Below are 19874 nucleotides of genomic sequence, written 5' to 3'. Positions count from 1 at the left end.
CTAAATTTAAATGGAGCGCACAGTTAGTGACGCTTCTTACGGTCTTATCAGTCAGCAGGGGTTGGTTTCCCCCGTCTGCCCAGGTGAAGCTTACCACTGTGTTCCATTGTACTCGGAAATTGGGAACTTCCGACGAGGAAAGATGCAAAGAAACGGTTCATTAATCGGGCACCTACATTTCTTTACTGCTGACTCACAATGGCGGACCAACAGACAGAGAATGAAGACCGGTCAACTTTGAGTCCAAATAGAAATAAACAAAAACATAAACTCCCACACCCGCAAGCGGACCGAGCTGATACTGGCTGAGATGTCAACCTTTGTCATGTCTGTGGTGGGACACAGACACTTGTCACTCAGTCTGTACTCCCTGTATTGAACCACCCTCTCTCGGATTCACTTTTTGGGATGAACATTCAGGAAATGATAGCTAGACTTGAAGCCACCCGTAAAGCCTCAGAGCAGCTGGGTTCTTATCTCGGCCTGCAGCAGCAGCAGTCAGAGTGCCGCCAGTGGGTTCGGCAGCGTCGCTAGTCCTTCAGGGATAGGACTGCCACTTGCCATTCCGGACCTGCTCACCCATTCCCATCTCGGGCTTTGGGCAGCTCCACCAACAACCCCCTTATTTTACGTGCTTGCTGTGGCGCTAAACATTTAGTCATTCAGACAGTCAGACTTAATGAATAAACGGAAAGCAAAAATTCCAATACCAGTATCCTTAATTTGATACCGATATCAATGGAGTACTTCACTTGAAATAATCATTCCACATTTGTTATCAGACGCCACAGGCGTGTAGTAGCCATTCATTCAAACGTTTTGGTGGCATCTTGACACGCTGCCAACTGCCAACTCCATCAACTACACTGCGCTTGACTTTACCAGGGAAGTTTCGATACTACTTGGTTCTGGGTTATTTCGGTTAATACCTTATATATCCAACGCCATACCTTGATTAATCCATGAAATGATAATTACAATTTCATTCAACAATAACCCCTTTTTCAAGCACAAGAGGTCTTAAAAACCTTTTTAAAACTGAACATTTTATTTTACATTTTTAATACTTTGGTTGATATGGATATTTGCAGTGATTCCCAATAGAGCTCACAAAAGCAAATTAAATTCCTTCCCCGTGGATTTTCCAGGAACTCTGCGGCTGGCTTGTTGCCTACATTTCTAAACACAGTGTCTGACGCACATGCACATACGTATTGTAAGAGTTGGCCTACACCTGTGGCTCTAAACCTTGCTGACTGGCTTTGTGCCAAACCTACAGATGATCCATGTGAATGTGGTGTCTGTATACATAAAATTCAGCGAGTGTGAGAGAGAAATCCAAAACGTAGGAGGGAAATGCTCGATGCTCAATTTATTTAGAGTTACATGGCACATATATAGCAGAATCCTGAGATATGGGTCTCAGTTTAATCTGACATCTGTAGAGCCGTGTTACAGTCTTGTCCTGTAACGTAATGTTAGGGTAATATCAAAAAGCCTTCCTGTGCCGTCACAGCAGACTCACCAGCAAGCAGAGGCTTAACAATGGCAGCCTAAGCCAATGTTAACATATGCCGGCAGCTAAATTAAGCTCCTAATTAACAATCTCATGCCGAGATAACATTATGGGATAAACATAGAGTGCCAAGTAACCACCTCAACTAAATACCCACCAATGCATGAAGATCCTTTTCAAACACATCCCTAATTGCCTTTAGAGTACATTGATTTGGTACTGTAAAAAAGATACCAGGAAAGATTAATACCTGTATTTTAATCATAATAATAAGCTTTATTTAAATGGCATTTATAAAAGTGCTTTACAAACTAAAATAGCAAAAATGAACTTTAACAGGCAAAAAAACAGGAGTGTTGAAAGAAATAAAACAACATAAAATGAATAACAAATAAGATAAAGTAAAATGCCTTAAGATGAGAATGATTTGGAAACTTGACTGGAGAAAATTCTCAGACATCCAACACTTAATATCAGACAAACACATATGCACGACATGTCTTTCACATAAGGTTTAATCGAGGTATTTAACAGATGTGACCAAACCTAGTCTCTATCGACGACCAAAACCAAACTAGAGCCACACCACTGATGGCAACAAAGCTTTCCATAAGGTTGATTAAAATGTTGTGTTTCACCATCCACTGTGTTCACAATCACTGATGTATCTGGCATTTACTGGCCTAGTAAAAAGCCTCATCTTTGCCGTATCTGTGAGTGTATTTATGCATCTAAGAAACGGTCTGTTTTTTTGCAGTAACCTGGTTTGCGAGAAACCAGGCGCCCGTTTCAGAAAGCAGGTTTAGTGAAAACTCTGAATTTTATAACCTGAGATGAGGGAAACTCTGGGTTTTCTGTTTCAGAAAGGGAGGTTAACCAAACATAAGAGAGAGGGTAACTCCAGCCCGTTTCAGAAAGAGAGTTAACTTAACCTCAGAGTCAGTTACTATGGTAACTGAACCTGTGAACCTAATCTGGTCGGGAGCAGGTTTTCTTCAATAAACCTTGAGTTTCTCTCAGTCTCCTCCCTCTGACACAGTGTGCTTTCATTTCCTTAATTCATTCAGTCTGTATCAGGCGCATTTTAGCGCAGTTTGTTATCTGCATGAATTAAAAAAACAGGGTTAGTTTATTAACTGTGTTAGGCAGACTATAAAACGTTGGCATGGCATTTCCTTTTGTCGACGATCCCGTTGATGAAGAAGCTGTATTACTTTGCAGGGAGTTAAACATACGTCGGGAGATGATATTGAGGCCCCGACTATAGATGCATTTTCATTTCCAGATACTAGCCTACCTATTTGAGCGGTATCGTTTTTCTTCCCAGTCTATCAGCCTACATAACCTTATCCGTCCTCATATCACTAACGTCACCCATCGTGGACATGCTCTTACATCCCAGCAGATTCTTTGTGTCGCATTACGTTTTTTTGCAAACCGCACTTTTCTTTACAACATTGGTGATGCAGAACATATTAGTAAAGCCACTGTATAGCAAAGCGCCGTCAGAAGAGTGTGACTGGCTCTGAAACGTGTTTTAAACGTTTTTGTAGTGTTCCCTGGACACAAACCAGTAAGAGCCATTAAAAAGGAGTTCCACAGTATTGCAGGTGAATGATGTAAACCCTTTGAAATTAAAGATTATGAATTATAATTCTGTTAATGATGGTGCTGCAGCCTCAGAATGGGATTAGTAGGCCTAGGACTTTTTCGCCCGCAGGATTGCACCTAAATGAAATAGATTATAGGTTCAATACCATTCCACCAGTAATATTATATTTATGATTAAATATGAAATTAATACACTGTATTGGAACTTACGCATTTTCTCTTGTGTTGCTTTTTTAACGAAATATATGTTCAAACATGTATGTGCGCATGACCAGTTTGTTTGTGGTTGTTACCATGGTGAATCGTAGTATTATTGCTCCATTCATGCTGCCTTTTTATAGTGGTGGTGCACGCGCTTAACTCTGAGTGAACCTACTCTGAGTTGATTGAACCAACTCAAATCAGCTGTTCTGGAACCAACAAATCAGAGTTTCCAAACTCAGGGTAAATCAACTCAGACATCAGGGTTAGACTCAGAGTTTGTTAAACCTTCTTCCTTAAACGGGCCCCTGGTTTCCTTAATTGGGATAAAACAATATGGGAACCCTGGTCAACACAGATAGATTTCTGCTGGGATGAACTTGAGTTTTTGGCCAAACCCAATTACCTAGAACCTAGAAACTTTCTAGGTTTTTTCATACATGTATTGCATGACAAAGCCCAGGACACAAATTATTACTTGTGGATTTAAAATAATGTAGTCATTTCCTCCAGCTCACTTCTAAAATTCAAACACACACACAAATGAAGGAAAAAAACTAAAGAGCCTGTCCTCTCACTTGCAGCATTATATAGCCTACCACAATTTATTTAAAAAAAATGTCAGCCTTAGTTAAAAAATAAGGTAGGTAGGGGGTATGGGAGACATCTGGTAACCAGGTTTACCGACCCCCCCTTTCTTCTCCCAATGACCGGGTTTCTTGTGTGCATGTAAGCAAACAATGTGTCAGAAAGTTCATGTATGTATTGGTTTTCAGTGGCACAGGAGAGCTGCAGTGCATCAGATGATTGGCCTCTAAGGCGAACACAAGCCGCTTGATGGCCTGCAATAACCCTGGGCAGATAACATCAGAGAGGCTACTGCCAGCAGGGGTGACATTTAAACAATCTGTCAGGGCTGACTGTGCATGTGCCTAAAAAAGTCAGCCGGGGGGGTTGAGAGAGAGAGAGAGAGAGAGAGAGAGAGAGAGAGAGAGAGAGAGAGAGAGAGAACAAGGAATAGAACAAGGGAGATGGACAGACAGGAAAACAGAGCTTTTGTGTGCCTTTATGTGTGAGAGGTAAAGAGAGAAAGCGAGAGAGACAGAGTGTCTGAGAGAGAAACACAGAGCGGAGAGAGACAAGAGAGAGAAGAGTTGACATTTACACACTGTGGGTCTTAGTAGTGAGACTACTGTATATACACACCACTGATAAATGCACAAGTGTGTCAACCAATACCCCCAAACCAAGTTCATGACAAACTGTACAGATTATTATACTATATACTGTATACACTATGTCCCTGAAATATCCAAGCATCAACAAAGTAATGCCAGTCTTAGAAATAAGCATATATAGGACAGATTGTTTTGAATTCACTTATGTACACCTTTCTTATCTCCACATGTCAACAATGGCCACCCCAACCTCCTGGCCTTGACCCACCTTCACACAGATTAGTTAAACAACTGTACCAGCAGAACCACATCCCATCATCTGTGTTGCTTATGCAGCATGGGAATGGATGATGAAAAAGAAATGCAGTGTCCTCAAGTAAAGGGTCCATCTGCTCTGCTTGGGGGAGAGTCCCATTACAGTCTTGCTACTCTTTATGGTGTTTGTAATCAGGCCAACACAACACAACACAACAAGAGAAAAAAAACTAACAGGAAATAATCAAGGAAAAAACAGGAAAACAGCAATTCCCCCTCCAAAATCATGAATGGAATATGTCCAGAAAAGAAACTACGCTTAAAGCAGGAAAACCCGTCCTTTCCATCTTTTTCACAGCTCTACAAGTTCATACATGTTTAAAAAGGCCCAATTCATGTTTTAATCTCTTGAGCACAATGTGCATAAAGTGATCAGCAGTTCATATCATTAAAACCTCTATACACAATTGGTGTGCCCTTTTCGCCCAGCTGTCAAAATCCACATGGTCCACATTCCAATTGTGACCCATGTAGTAGGGTCCACTCAAACACATGGGCCCCCACTGAAATGTGTGCCATCGCCACCTTCAAAAATCTAACTGGTAAATCACAAGTTTAAAAGTGACGACTGAAGCCACTTATTTTAATTATCTCATGTATCCCATCTAAATCCTCATTCATTTTCAATAAAGGGCACCACAACAATCACTGTTCCTTGATAACTCATTTTAGAATGTGTGAATATGTGTCTCACCTGATCATTGGACACATAACGGGAGCGGGACAAGAAAAACTGCATGGAGTAGAGGTGCCAATACCAAGCCTGACTGAAATAAGGCATTGAGGGTAGCCTAAAATAAAATGGGATTCAAACCACCCTAATCCCTGCATAGCAAGCCACACCTTATAGTAAAAGGGGACCAGAGAAATAAAAAAAATAAAAATGAAAGCCTATGCAGGAGTTCGACAGCTTTCTTTCTGCCGTAATGCAGCCTCTGACATGTTGATACAGCGCAGCCAGCGGTAGCTTCAGTTACACTAAATTTAAACTAGACAGATGCCACACATACTTACTCATGCCTCGCCCCGGGAAACAAACGTCTCATTCATCACACTAGGTGCTGGGACCCCTACAGTTCAGTAGGGTTAGGGGGCATCCACATGGTGATCCAGCCCCACATGGAGACCTCATGCGTGACTGTCTGATCTTTGACCTCTCTGTCTTTTACATTTTCATAGAAGTATTAGAACCTGCAGGTCCATAAACTTTCTTAAAGCCTTCATTCTCAAACATTTACAAAGTCTATAGACATTGGCTTGTCTGTCAAACAATCCACTGTCTATCTCTGTATGTTTTCCTCTCTTCTTTTATTTTATTTTTTATTAGTTTTTTGATATAATTTGTGGTGAGTTTTGTTATAATTAATACACCTATGCATATTACTAAGTATCAATGTCCTACATGTCTAACTAATCAACAAGTTACACAATTAAAATGACAAAAAAAAGACTCAAGCTAACTGGGAGTCAAGTGCAGTGCATACAATGTCAAACAATATCAGCAAACTTTTAAGTTGGACGTATTTTAACTTTAGATTGGAGACCTCTAACCAAATAGCCATACACAGTGTGTCAATGAAAAAAAAATGTATGTATTCTGTTGTTATGTTAAGGAAGGTTTATACAATTTCTAACACACTTCAGGACAACGTACTTCAATGCCCACTGCTTGTCTAAGTGGTGGCTCCCACCCCTCAACATAAAAGTCTAAACAAACACGTACACACACATACACACAAACACACCTGGCTAGAGTCTGGGAGTGCCCACACACTCACCTGGCGACGTGGCACACAACATTCTTCCACTCCTCTCCTCGTTAAGATCACAATGTGCTTGAGCAGTAAAAAGTTGAAGGCTGTAGACGTGCTGGGACGAGAGGGGTTCTCCTGCACTAAGTACAAACGAGTCACTAGAACCTGCCGCCTGCCCTCTGCCACTCTCTTTGGGAGCTCAAAATAGTCCAACATGAGAGCGATGTAATTTCAGTCTTTCCCACGACAAGGACTGAGAGGATCGTGCTCTTGGTTCAGAGAAGCAGAGCAATGACAACAACACAGATAAGGGGCAACATTTCTTTCTCCACTAGCTGCTCTCAGTTTGATCATTTCATTATGCTAAAAAATGTGCCTTGACATACCTTAATTTCTAAGCATGACAAAGACAACCCCGCAGGTACAAGAAATGTCACAGCATATTAACAGGACAAAATAAAACCTGACTAGTCACTAAGAGGTTGTGGTGACTGCTTGCATCTGGAGATTTCATTAGCCTAGATCAGTCTCTCTGATATCACTGGTGGTCTGTCTCACATCCTGTGGAAGCAGTAAGAAAGGAAAGAAGCCTCAGTCGTCCTGGTGACGGATCTACAATGCTCTGTGCTGGTATGGTGGCGACCAACAAGCGACAAATTATTTCAATTTGTAAGATAAGTAAAAGCAAGGACAGAAAAGCCAATGCATATGGAATATTTACAAAAAGAAAAGACAAAGGTCTAGACAAGGAGAGTGGGTGAACAAAAACGCTGTTCATCTTCCGCTTACCATCAGCTAGAGAGCAGTGAGCCCTCCTCTCCTTTCATTTCACCCTGCCATCTGAACCCCACATGGCATGTCTGGGCAGAAAGCCAGACACCTCTGCTATGGATGTACTACTCTGCCACCCATAAAGGGCACTTCTGCCCCCATGCTTCATACCACCTCTAACACCCGATGAGGCCAATGCTCGTGACCTGCATAACCCTAACTCACCAAAATCTTATTTCTTCCACTCACACAACCACTTCACCATAGACACTTTATCACAAATGGAGTAAGTGATACTTTAAGGGAAGAGCCCAAATCAATGTTGTAATATTGTATAAGATGGATTGTGTTATTTTCATATATGAAACTACAATCACAAACAGTGAAGGGGAAATATGTTCTTTAATAAGTACATACAACTAAGCTTACCCCGTTTGATACTGTAGATGAAAGCAAGTGTGAGGCCACCGTCTGTAACAAGCGAAACCATTACACACAAGTGTCTATCAGTGCCGTTCGTTTCACAATGATAATTTGCTGTAAGCTACGAAGTGAAAAGGTCTGGGACTGACAGCCGTTATGCATAAAGTTACTCAAAACACAACTTACAAACCTCTTAACCCGTGGTTTCCCCTGCCTATGTAAACCTACGGGAGGCCACCTAAGTGTTTTATTTTTCAGCCTAAATTGACGAATTAAAGCGCTGAGCTCAACCATCACGGGCAAAAGTGCTGCAGAAAACAAGTCAAACATGAGAACAAGTAGTGGTGAAATGATATTAATGGAAACAGCCATAGAGTTCACACAATTACAAAAGACATGTTGCCGTTACGTTTTTCAAAGTGTACGTGCTTCGAGGGGCACAAATGAAAGTCCATGAACCTCCATTGTATTTAGGCGGTGGCAGAAGTTACACGGGTGGATATCTCAAAACAAAATGATTTGTATGAATTGATACTTGGGGTTTTAAGTTAATTGTAGGTAATAGCTGTTATGCATTAATAGCTATTTGGTCATTGGGTTAATAGCTGTTATGCAGGGTATACACCACATGAGAATCAAGCCGATTTGGGGCCCAATTCCCCCCCCTCCCGAAAATTGTCAGCAAAGCCCCGATTTTTTTGATGGTTCTAAAGATTATCTTGCCAGATTTTCCAGTGGTGTGAAGTTTGTTAAAAAGAGTGTTTTTTACATCCCCCGGTCTGCTTGGAAATCCATCCTGGCCACACTGATTTCAAATCGCAAATATTAACCATGTTCAATTTTTACGATCTGATATGCTGTTGTATTTGGGCAATGCCGAGGACGCAGTCTAGTCTTGTTTACCCAGGTCGTACTTCTGTGGGAAAGTGGTGCTCATACGAAGCTCATACCACTGATCAGCTGATCACGAAGGGAGAGAGAAGGTGAAGGAAACGGATAGCGCTAATAGCGCTAACGGCTACAGTGCAAACAGAGCATTTCTTAGCTCCGCAGTTAGCTCACACTCACCTGGGCGCGATATTTTTTTCCCTACTATGGCCACGCCAAGACCCGCCCTTCAATTGCATTCACACACTACTATTGGCCAGGCATCCATGCTAAGGTAACGTAACCCGATTTGTTCAGGTCCTATCCCCTGACCAATCAGCTATCCTAACCTTAACCACTCAAGGTCAATGCCTAACCCCAACCAATCGAGCTGCTATTGAAGGGCGGGTCTTGGCATAGTAGAAAGTAGGAAAAAAATTTTGGCATGCCACTCCGACTCCGCTTACATTGTTTGTTTTTTTTTAACGAGCCGGCAAAGCCGCACGCATAGGATTGTGGGTGATTTGGAGAGTAGGGGTGTCACGATACCAAAAATTAGCCGGTGCCAATGCCAGTAAAATAACACGATTCTCGTTGCCGATTTCGATACCACAGTAAAAAAAAACTTTTTTCTAAGATTCCATGTACTTTAACATGAACTTCTTTATTAAATATTTGAAAAATATCAAAATGTCATAACAAGACATACGAAACATGTGCAATAGAGCATAGAATAACATAATAAGTGCAATGAATGGTCATAGTGCAACAACTAGTGTCCCCAGACACATTCCAGACTTGCAGGCATCTTTTCAAAAAGGTACTGTGCAAAAACAACAACAGTGTTTCAAACAGTTGCGTGACCAGAGACGTTACAAACCCCGGGTAAATACTGGCAGCTTAGAGTCCAAAAGGACGCCGAGATGGCTAATTTCCTCCTGAACAGGTAGCTAAGCATTAGCTTCAGGCTAATTTATCACGGCTACAAGGGACGGGCATTTTGTCATTTCAACATTTGTGTACTCACATTGAATTATATAGAGTACCCGAGTTGGTTACTCGCATAAACAATTGAGACACTGCCAGTAAAGTGATCCCGACTGGTCCTGGCTAACCATGGCTAACGCCGCCATGCTAACCCTGCTAACGGCTTACGTTACCTGAGGAGCAGGCAAGCGAGCCACGGCTGTTTACAACGTGTAACCTGTTCAGCGGCCGTAGCCGACAACGGTGAGTTATTTGAAGCCAAGGGAGGGGGGCTGTAGCTAAATCGGAAAGAGAGGACTGTGAGTTTACTATGAACATGCCGGTTTTTTAGGTCGGGTAGAGTTGACTCTCGTATGTACCAGAAGTAGAAAGACGTGACTTCAGCCACTTCTTCGTGACCTCCTTCTTCTGAATCAATCGACTGGAACGCTCTGAAAGGTATACTGCCCCCATCAGTTCCGGAAGAGGCGCAGCACCGATGCTGCTAACACTGGCATCGTCGCAAATGGTGCTTCAAAAAAATGGGCATCGTCTGTGTTTTGTAATTTTAGAACCGGAAGGTATCGGTAGTATCGGTTCTCGTGACATCCCTATGGGAGAGCGAAGGATACACATATGCATCCTTGGAAATTCTCTGAACGAAGGACTCAGTCCTTGGTGGAATTCAGAGGATCCTCGACATTGAATCTGTGTTTCTTTCAGATTTCTTTCGGTGACTTTTGAATGATCCTATCTCACTTTCTAGTTATGCTGATTTACAAAGGGACTTGTTCTTCTTTTCAGCTGGCACTGTACATATTCAGGGGAAATCCCTCACAGTAAGTTTGCTCAATACCTCTGAAAAGTCAGCAATAGCAAATAGCCAGTAAAAATGGAATATTTTACCTCAAAGAGATTTCTTGAGCAATAAGAAAACACTTTTTAATCACATTCACATATGCAAGTGGAAATGCTGAAAGAGAGCAAGAAAATTGACAGCTGGGCTGAGAGTAAAAGTGTGCAGGAAGCCAACATTAGAGGAGTCAGCTCCATTAAAGAAGGGGATGAACAGAAAATATGTAAAACAAACATGTAGAGATTTGTTATGAACATGAGAAACCAGCTTCCATAACAGCAGCACCCTTTTAGAAAGTTAAGTACATTACTGTGACATATTGTAACTGCTAAAAAGAGGTATAGAAATGTGGCACTGATGTTTCATTTTTATTTGAGACGTTCCCTCTCCTTTTTTCACGACATCACAACTCAGTGCAAGCAACATTCATCAATAAGAAGCTCAGTGGAGTTAAAACATGTCAGATATTCACAAGTCCTCCAGGTTGTTAAAAAAACAAGCCCTGACTTGATCCCTGCCTTCATAGAAGGAGAACAACTCAGGAGTGTGCAACTCCCTGTTACTCTGGCTGTGTGATCCTGTATTACACTTCAGTTATTAATTTGGACAAGCGCCCCCCTTTTGGGCCAACTCATACAGTCCAGACCAGATTAAAACCACTTGCACAGTGGTGCTTTTATTCCTACGCTTATTCCAACTGCAGTTTATTCCAACTGCAGTTTATTCCAACTGCAGTTTTTCCCCGCGTCCCATCTCCAAATCAAACTTCTTTTTTAATCGAAGGAAAAATTGATTTAAGATTGCACAAGCCAAACCTTCATGGAGTCATCCAGAGGTTTGTGAAAAGGACAGCTGAAGAATTCACATGTTCCAATGGTTTAGGCCCAAAGACAGAAACCAATGAAGTAGCTAAATTTAGCATAGATGCTAAGACCAACGCAGATGCCATTATTCAATTTATTTGTGGGTTTAAATCCAGCTGACGACCTTTGTTATATCTTATATCACTCAGCCTTTGTACAATGTATACCATCTAAAAGACTATTTAACACCTATATTAACACATTTTAATTGAATAAACAACCCAAACCTGAAAAGGCAGCAGCTTCTGTCATTCTCAGGGGGTAATTTAGGATGTTGTATACATTTTTGGCGATATCAGATAAGGGATCCAAGGCCACCTCCGCCACTTTCAAAATCTTTGATTTCACTGCAGACCGCCTGAGTCTAGTTTCAACCAAGGAAGTTTTGTCTGCAATTGTGATGGTTGATGCAGACATCTGCAATCGGGGTTAAAAATTAACGTTTTCATCATTTGTGGTGAGTGAAGCAAATCTACCAGCCACTTAAAATTTTTACCAGCATTTGGCTCGTGAATGGTGCTAATTTTGAACCCTGTCTGCAATCCATACTTCATGAGTACCTGTCCTGATTTATTAGTTAACACTGCATCTTTTTCAAGTGTCTGCAATCATTAAAGAAACCGGCACAAATAGAGCTCAACAGTGACCACCCCATAGCTCCGGTTCCTGTTGGTATCTTACGGACTTGTAGCTTCTACAGAAGCATTTACCATTGTTTCACAATCTCATAGCCCGTGGTAGGTCTACCTTGGATGGTTACGACATTATGGCTAACAATCAAAATCCTCAATTCAGAATATGAATTCACTTACGGAACTACAATGTTGAGCTCTATTGTCATTTATTATGTAGTCATTCTGTTGCCTCAAGTGACAAATAAAAATGAAAAGTTGGCAATCTGCTCCAGTCATAATACATATCAACTTTACCTATTCGCATTTTGCTAGACATTACGCTTAAACAGGAACTGCCTACTGCGGTCAAAATGAAAACACATACTTATACACCTGTAAAAAACAAGTTGATTCATCCACACATATATGATCAATATATCTGGAGTAATTTTGATTTCAGTCCTGACACCCATAATGTACTTTTAAGCAATTCTGGAAGATACCAGGTAACTGACCGATATGCATCCCTACAAGCAACAACTTATTTTAACGGGATGTTACCATTTGTATGTCCACAAATACTGGTAATGTTCTATATTGCCAGAAACTAATGCAGTTTGGCAGTTTTTTTTCTCCAAACAGAAAGCATTAGTTTCTTTTCTCATTGTTAAATGGAAGCAATGAATTGATTAATAAATGTATTTATTTATTTATTAATTAAATAAAAAACATTAAAAAGGAATAATGTTCTTGACAATGTTTGACAACATAACATGTATTGCATACCTGCTTGTTCCCTCACTTTACTGCATCTATAAAGCACTTTGAGTGAGTGAAATATTTAAATCCATCCCAACGTGGTCTTGTGTATCACATTCCATTTAATTCTGTCTGAAATATCTGAAAGCCTTGATTCAAATTTTAAACTGTTTGTGATGACAGATCTGTCACACGTTCTGTGATGTTCGCATACCCAAGGTTATACAGTTTAGTTTTTAAATGTTTTCCGAAACTTAATCCACAATATCAATCCCAGCAAATAAAGACATTAATTCACTTTATGTACTTCTTCACAATCAAGCTTCTGCTGATAGCTTACTTTGTTTCTATCAATAAACTAATACAATTATGATCATCTGTCATAAATACTTATGATCCCAGGTACTGCTTAAATTATTTTATTCTCTCTTCTCTACTGGGACATTAGTTTCCAAGATAGCCTTATAGAAGAAAAATACTTTATTATCATTTGAGTTGTATCCTTTTTCTTAGGCATTCTCATCTTAGTAGGATGGAGAGAGAGAGAGCAGTGTCATACGGCAAATGTCCTCATCTAGATTCAAACCCAAGGCATCTCATTTAGCATGGTATAGTTACATCTGAGATCACTAATCCACCAGGAAAATTACTATTTTTAAGTTCTTGGTATTGTCATATTGTTTGACGCACTTTGAATCTCCACAATATATATGACTTATCTATAGTTTGAACTTGAAAAGCACATTACTAAACACAGCCTATGAGGGTGAGAGAAGATGGTTTATAACAGGTTCAGTATATCACTTATTTTTTTAAGTTTTTTTAAGTGAAGGTTCCCCACTACTGAAGGTGTAAAGCATTTTTATATCATTTAGACCAGGGATCTTCAACAGGGGGTCCGGGGCCCCTAGGGGGTCCGGGGCCCCTAGGGGGTCCTCAGAGTCAATGCAGGGGGGGGGGCCTCCAAATTATTGTTAATTTTTGAAAGGTTTTTTTTCAAAAATTTAAAAATCTTAACATACATCAACACATTATTAGCAAATATAAATCCCCACTGCACTGGCCTATAGGTAAGGTAGTCACAAAGGTAGCCATCCACAGATACAATTAATCCTAAGGATTCACTGTGCCACATGTATATTTAACATTAAAACATGATTTATAAAATCATGCCAACAATTATTAGGCTATTTTAATTGCTTGGTATTCTATGCAAAAAATGTATACATATGCTTTAGGGTCTGGGCCTACAATAACATGTAGGCCCAGTTTAATATGCAACTTCATTTTATACAATATATGTAGTAGGGGGTCTGTGCTCCATCTCTCTTTCAGTTAAGGGGTCCTTGGCCTAAAAAACGTTGAAGACCCCTGGTTTAGACGATGTATCACATCACCCAGCCCTAGAGCCTATTTCAAAATCATTCAAAAATTAAATGAATACATTTTATTACTAAGTAGTACACTTGACAACAACACATATCTACAAAAAAGACTAGATTTACAGTGAAATAGCACCGTTGACATGGTTATTAAAACCTTACAACAGCATCTGTCCTACTTTTCACTTATTTTGTGAACAAGTGAATAAAGGTTTTGACAACATTAGCATGTGCTACTTTGCAGAAATGTGCCTTAGCGACATTCAAACTGGTCCCTGCTTCAGCCATACTTCACTTACACCATACCTAACCAACTGTTGCAGTCTCTGTTACAGTCTCTTTTAAAATCGTTTAAAAATCGACAAGCTAGATATCTGTTGCCAAAAAAATGTAGCAGGCATTACAAATTTTAACTGGATTTACAGTTAAATTAGCATAACGTTATAGCAGTAACTGAACTCGTGCTAATGTCAAGCTAATGACAGCTGGTGTTGTGGACATTAGCTGGGCGACCACGATGGAACGGACGCGTGATATTTTAACATCTCCATTTCTCAAAAAAACTAAATAAAACAAAAACTCTTATTAGAGTCGGTTCGTCTTTACAGAGCACACAGTATCGATATTGCGATCGAAAGCTGCCTGGCTAAATTAAACCAGCAGTTACTTAACGTTAGTTAGGTTAGGTGAGTAACTTATGTTAACGTTACAGCATATTGTGCCAAGTTTACTAACAATATAACGTTACAGTTTGAACTCAAGGGGAAACCCACTGACCTGCGGGGCCTAACGGCTGCTGCTGCCCGTCCTCTCCGAAAATCAGTCTGAAGTCCAGCTCCTCATTCCCGGGGCAGTTTGCAGTCGTCATCGGGTTTGACAGCTCGGGTTTAACGTTACCCCGCCACTCGACCGTCGACTGCTGGAGCAATGTATGCCCTCCTAAAATGTCACATTTACCGACTGCAACGACGCCGAACTTTAACTTATGTTCTTTTAACTCATGGCCATGCACCGACCCGCGTTTTCCCCTCGTTTGACAAATCCAAAATACAAGTCGTTGGCGTCTCTTCCTCTGGCAGATAACTAGCAAAATGATGGCTTCAACTTCAGAGAAAGTCGTCTGCCCCCTCTGCCTCTCCTTCTCTCGCGGTTTCTCTCTGTCTGCCGACCTAACGTTAGTCAATAACAAAGACGCGCTTTTCTCTGTCAGTGTTTAATGTTAGCGATGAAGCCGATGAATTGTCCGTGTAATTGTCCAGTAACCGCTTTCTCTCTATCTCCCCTCCTGTCTGTTTCTCTATCGCTCTCTCTGGAGCTCCTATCCCAACTTTTACTAACCCCGCGTGACAAGGCTGTTCCAGTGGTGACGTCAGCAGACACAACACAACACACAGCACACGCACGCACGCACACACACACACACACACACACACACACACACACACACACACACACACACATGCAGTTACTCGGCTATGGAGTTAATAAACAAGTTATGGGTATAGCATATTGTTTTTTTGCAGGTGCAGGGTGACATTTTGGTTCTTGGAAAACAAAATAATAAATACATAGGAAACATTTTACCTAAATCATAAATATTTAATATGCGTTGATTATGTTTTATCACTGTCTTAATAAGCTGTTTTTGCAAAACAAAGTGAACAAACATTTGAATCTATTCATTTAGCAAACGCTTTGACCTTGCATCAACTAGGTCTTACAGCCACTTTGCTCTATTTAATTGGCCCTCCATTCTCTTCCACCCCATTAGATTACATCCGATTGTGCCTGGCCCTCAAACCTACCTCTTTGCATGGTTCCATTCCAAGCCAGGATTGGTAAGTATAATGACACAATGCACTTTCTACCTTTAGATCCATCCAGCCTGTCAGCACGGGAGCCCCATCATTTCTACTCAGCCAATTAAGGCTTGTGAATGGGGCTGTACTGTAGGTAGATAAGAATAGACATCTTCATTATAGCTTTTTGGATTTATTTATGGTTATAGATGGCACAGCCATAGCACATCAAGATGGGTGCCACTGGAAAAATCAAAAAAGTTATCTGCCACTTTTATCCCCGATTCTACAGGCTTGAGAGGAGTGTTTTGCACAGTATTTTGCACTTGGTGGGACTGAGTGGGTATTTTATACCGGGACACTACACTTAAATGTTGGCCAAATGTGCAACAAGTTGAGAAGATGAACCTATTGGGACCCAACCATTTGAAAATGGCTACAGTAAATCTATATATGGCTATAGTCAAAGAGATATACCCGCACTGTACACCAGCCTACTCCTTACACTTGCATTTAAAATAGGCACTTTGTTAAATGGAACTCTAACATGGCAAGCTAATGATTAGTTTTGCTTCTTGTGCATAATCAGTACTCATATTGTATATTCCTACTCTGAGGGATGCCTTTTGTGTCATTGGTTTATTTATATCACAATGCAATTCTTAGTATTTCTTACCAGAGATAGAGAGAGAGATAGGCTTTTGTATAGGCCTACAAACTCCCTTCAACCTCTGTATCTATATCCAACCCTGGATTGGATAAATTAATGTCCTTAGGTTAATCTTTATTGGGTAAGCAAAACAGAGGTTAATGCACTCTAAAGCTTTAATGTGTTGCTGCTTTGATGGTTTTTTTTGCCTGACAACTTGTGTATTAGTATTCAATTATTCCTGCTTTCCTATACTTGCATTATTGGCAGCATGTACTGTACGGGGGTGTTCTTATTCTTGTTGTGATGTGATTCCTACTATGCACACACACACACACACACACACACACACACACACATACACACGCACACGCACACAAATACACTTTCACGACTGATCAAAAATATCTGCCTCTGTGAAGCAAGTTTTTAATTTTTTAAAGTTAACACTGATAAACACAGTAATAAAACATTTTATTATGTGCATTACTGCTGTATTATTTCTACCTATCATATTTCGGGCTTTTAAGATCAATTTGCAATAAAAGAAACAAATGAGTACATGTATATTTTTCATGTAAAAACAAATTACATTTGTATGTTTTTTTTATATTCAAGCTAAACATGCATGGTGGCAAGAAAAAAACACCAAAGATCATTCATTATATTGCTGAAAGTAACTTTTGTAAGAACACATTTTAGTGTCAGTCCACCCTCAACACAAATTGCATGCACAGCTTCTTATTTTTTGACACAGCCACACACTTCATACCTATGCTAGATGCATGTGGGCGTTCAGACAGTCGCTCAGCTTACAAATGCATTTGAAAGCATCAATAACACATTTCCTGTGGTCTTTATTTCCAAGCAAAAGCACAAAGGTTTAACACTTGTTGACTTCTATGCCACCTTCTGAAGCAAGTTTCTTCCAACAGACATTTGTTCTTCTTATAGGGTGGGTGTTATTACAATCAAAGTCCTCCTGAGTTCCGAATATACACCAAAGCTGTTACATTTTTAGTTTCCTCTCTAAACTTCATACAATTTAACAGTATCCCACCATTTTAGACTGCTCCCAGACATCTAGTGGTCTGATTGACAAGTACAAAAATGTTCTCCTCAACAGGTGTATAGTTACTTGACTTGAATAAGTAATACATAAGTAATATTGCTTGTGTCAACACCTAAAAGAAGAAGCTATTTTAAGGACTACTTTGAGCAACACTTACTGTCAGTCACACATGATTATTGCGTAAATCAGTAATGTCATGCCTAAGTACCAACTAATTCCAGTATGCATTCAGTTATTCTCTCAATAGAGGTGACCATATTAATCATCGTAACCAAGGCTTCTATAGGACTGACTTATGATGGATCCGAGAAGCAAAACAAATGAACTGGAATATCATCCTGAGCTGTGATTCTTTCCCTGTTTTACCCAAACAACAAGTCAATACCTTATCAAAAAACGGAAAAGTAAAGAAAAAAAGTAAAACTACTGACTCAAGAATGTTCCATAAAAAATGTACAAGTGCATTAAAGATTTAGCTTTTCCAATTATAATAACTATAGTGCCACATCTGCTTATAAAAGAAAGGAGGACATAAGGTTTTAGCTGTAATGAATCCAAATGATCCAAATGATTCACTGACTGTATGTTCAGCTTTAAGTATATTATTATTATTATTATTATTATTATTATTATTATTATTATTATTATTATTATTATTATTATTATTATTATTAATAAATTGAATTATAAAGGGATCATCATATTATTACGTGGCAGTCACATTACTTGACTGAATTTTCTCCTGTGCCGCAGTCGTGTCTCCAGACCCACCGGAGTCTAATTCAGGTTACCGGCGTCTCTTATCTCCGCAGACCTTTGAAGGGAAAAGATAAAGAAAACAAATTGTGTGGGAGGCTGAAGATGTGGTTTATGATATTATGTTCTTGTGAGAAAGTTATGAAGGAAAAAAACAGCATCTGCCCCCACACTGGTCCTGCTTGAAAGGTGTCACTCTTTCAAGGATTGTGGTTTGCACACACTGCAGAAATGCAACGCAGCACCTTGGCAACATGCGGGATGTTCACTAAATGTCAACAAATTGCACACAATCCTGTATCAGAATGTCAGCTGATAAGGAATTTAAGGTGCACTTATGCAATTACATTGTTCTGTAGATACAATCCTATTTAAATAGATCCTCCAACATTTGAAAAGTATAGTAAATCTGTAATTTATTTGTGTTTTTATGTCTTAATTTATCTGTGATTGAACTAAAGACGTCAGTATGTTAATAATGCGACAGGGTGGAATAATGAAAAATAATAGTTTGCAGAATAATTAATCGATATAACAAAAATAATATGCTTTATTTCCCTAGAAACCATGTGAAAGAAATACTGTAGACTTGGAAGACAGTACAAAAACTTGCCATCACAGCTCTAAACAGGATTTCAGGTGACTTAAAATAGTGCTTGTGGATTTATGCTGCCCTCTTTTGTTCAGTCTGTGAAACTGAATATTGACTTGGTGTGATGAGTGAGTTGGACAGTTGCCTCCCATCAGGCAATTACAAGCCCAGAGTCTGGACATAAAAACCTTTACACAGTGGTGAACTCATTTAAATGTTACTTTGCAGTGATAATGTTCATTTAATAAAGCTGTTAATATATTTGGAAGTAACAGTGTATGCCCAACTCAGTTCTTTCTTTCTTCCTTAGGAGGCAGTGATCTAAATTCATAGGGATTTCAGCATTGGTTTGTCTGACACGTGACAGATTCTATTACTGAAAGTGTGTGTGATGTCCTGAAGCTACAGTAAATCAATCAGCGAGCTGATTCATTCAGCACATGGGAAGGTTAGCTGATGTACAATACATGTGACAGCAGCACTGATGCAGACAGCTGTTGGGTATTAATTGAATTGTCCTTTGCACAAAAGGCATGATTGGCAGATAAAATATGTGAATCAAAATGAATGAATGAAAACATTCCTAGCGGGCAACTGGCGAGAGACAGGGCCAAAACAGCAGAGACTTATGTATTTTTGTTTTCAAGTATGGTTTATTAATGATTTATTTTTATACTTGGCGAAGGTTGTCAGGCACCTCAGGGATGCAATCCTAGTGTTTCTGTGTTTGGTTGAAGTATTTGCGTCCTAAGAAGGGGATCAGCCCATTCAAACAGCTAATGTCAGCATTTAAAGAAAAATAAATAGCATCAAGAGCCTCAAAGAGGTTTAGTGATTGTGCATGCCTGGTTAGATTAGTCTCCGTTTTATTAGTTTACACTCAGTGTTAAGCAGCAACACAAGATTATCCCCCTAAGAACCCTGTGGCAG

General features: G+C 39.9%; 1 protein-coding gene across 3 annotated transcripts in view; it reads right to left on the bottom strand.

Annotated features, from left to right (window-relative positions):
- nfatc3a (nuclear factor of activated T cells 3a) overlaps positions 1-15432 on the bottom strand; it is a 67627-nt gene extending 52195 nt beyond the window's left edge. The window contains exon 1 of one of the 3 annotated variants that reach the window (XM_031314394.2): positions 14854-15432. In XM_031314394.2, the coding sequence (XP_031170254.1) occupies positions 14854-14944 (91 nt within the window). In that variant the 5' untranslated portion in view covers positions 14945-15432. Of the gene's footprint in view, positions 1-6566; positions 6769-14853 lie in introns of those variants that run through there. The other 2 variants (XM_035999337.1, XM_031314393.2) reach the window with 2 other exon arrangements.
- Positions 15433-19874: the final 4442 nt, after the last annotated feature.

The sequence above is a fragment of the Sander lucioperca genome, chromosome 3, assembly GCF_008315115.2.
Source record: "Sander lucioperca isolate FBNREF2018 chromosome 3, SLUC_FBN_1.2, whole genome shotgun sequence".
Classification (NCBI taxonomy): domain Eukaryota; kingdom Metazoa; phylum Chordata; class Actinopteri; order Perciformes; family Percidae; genus Sander; species Sander lucioperca.
Note: the sequence above shows the minus strand (reverse complement) of the source record. Positions and strands in the feature narration are given on the sequence as shown.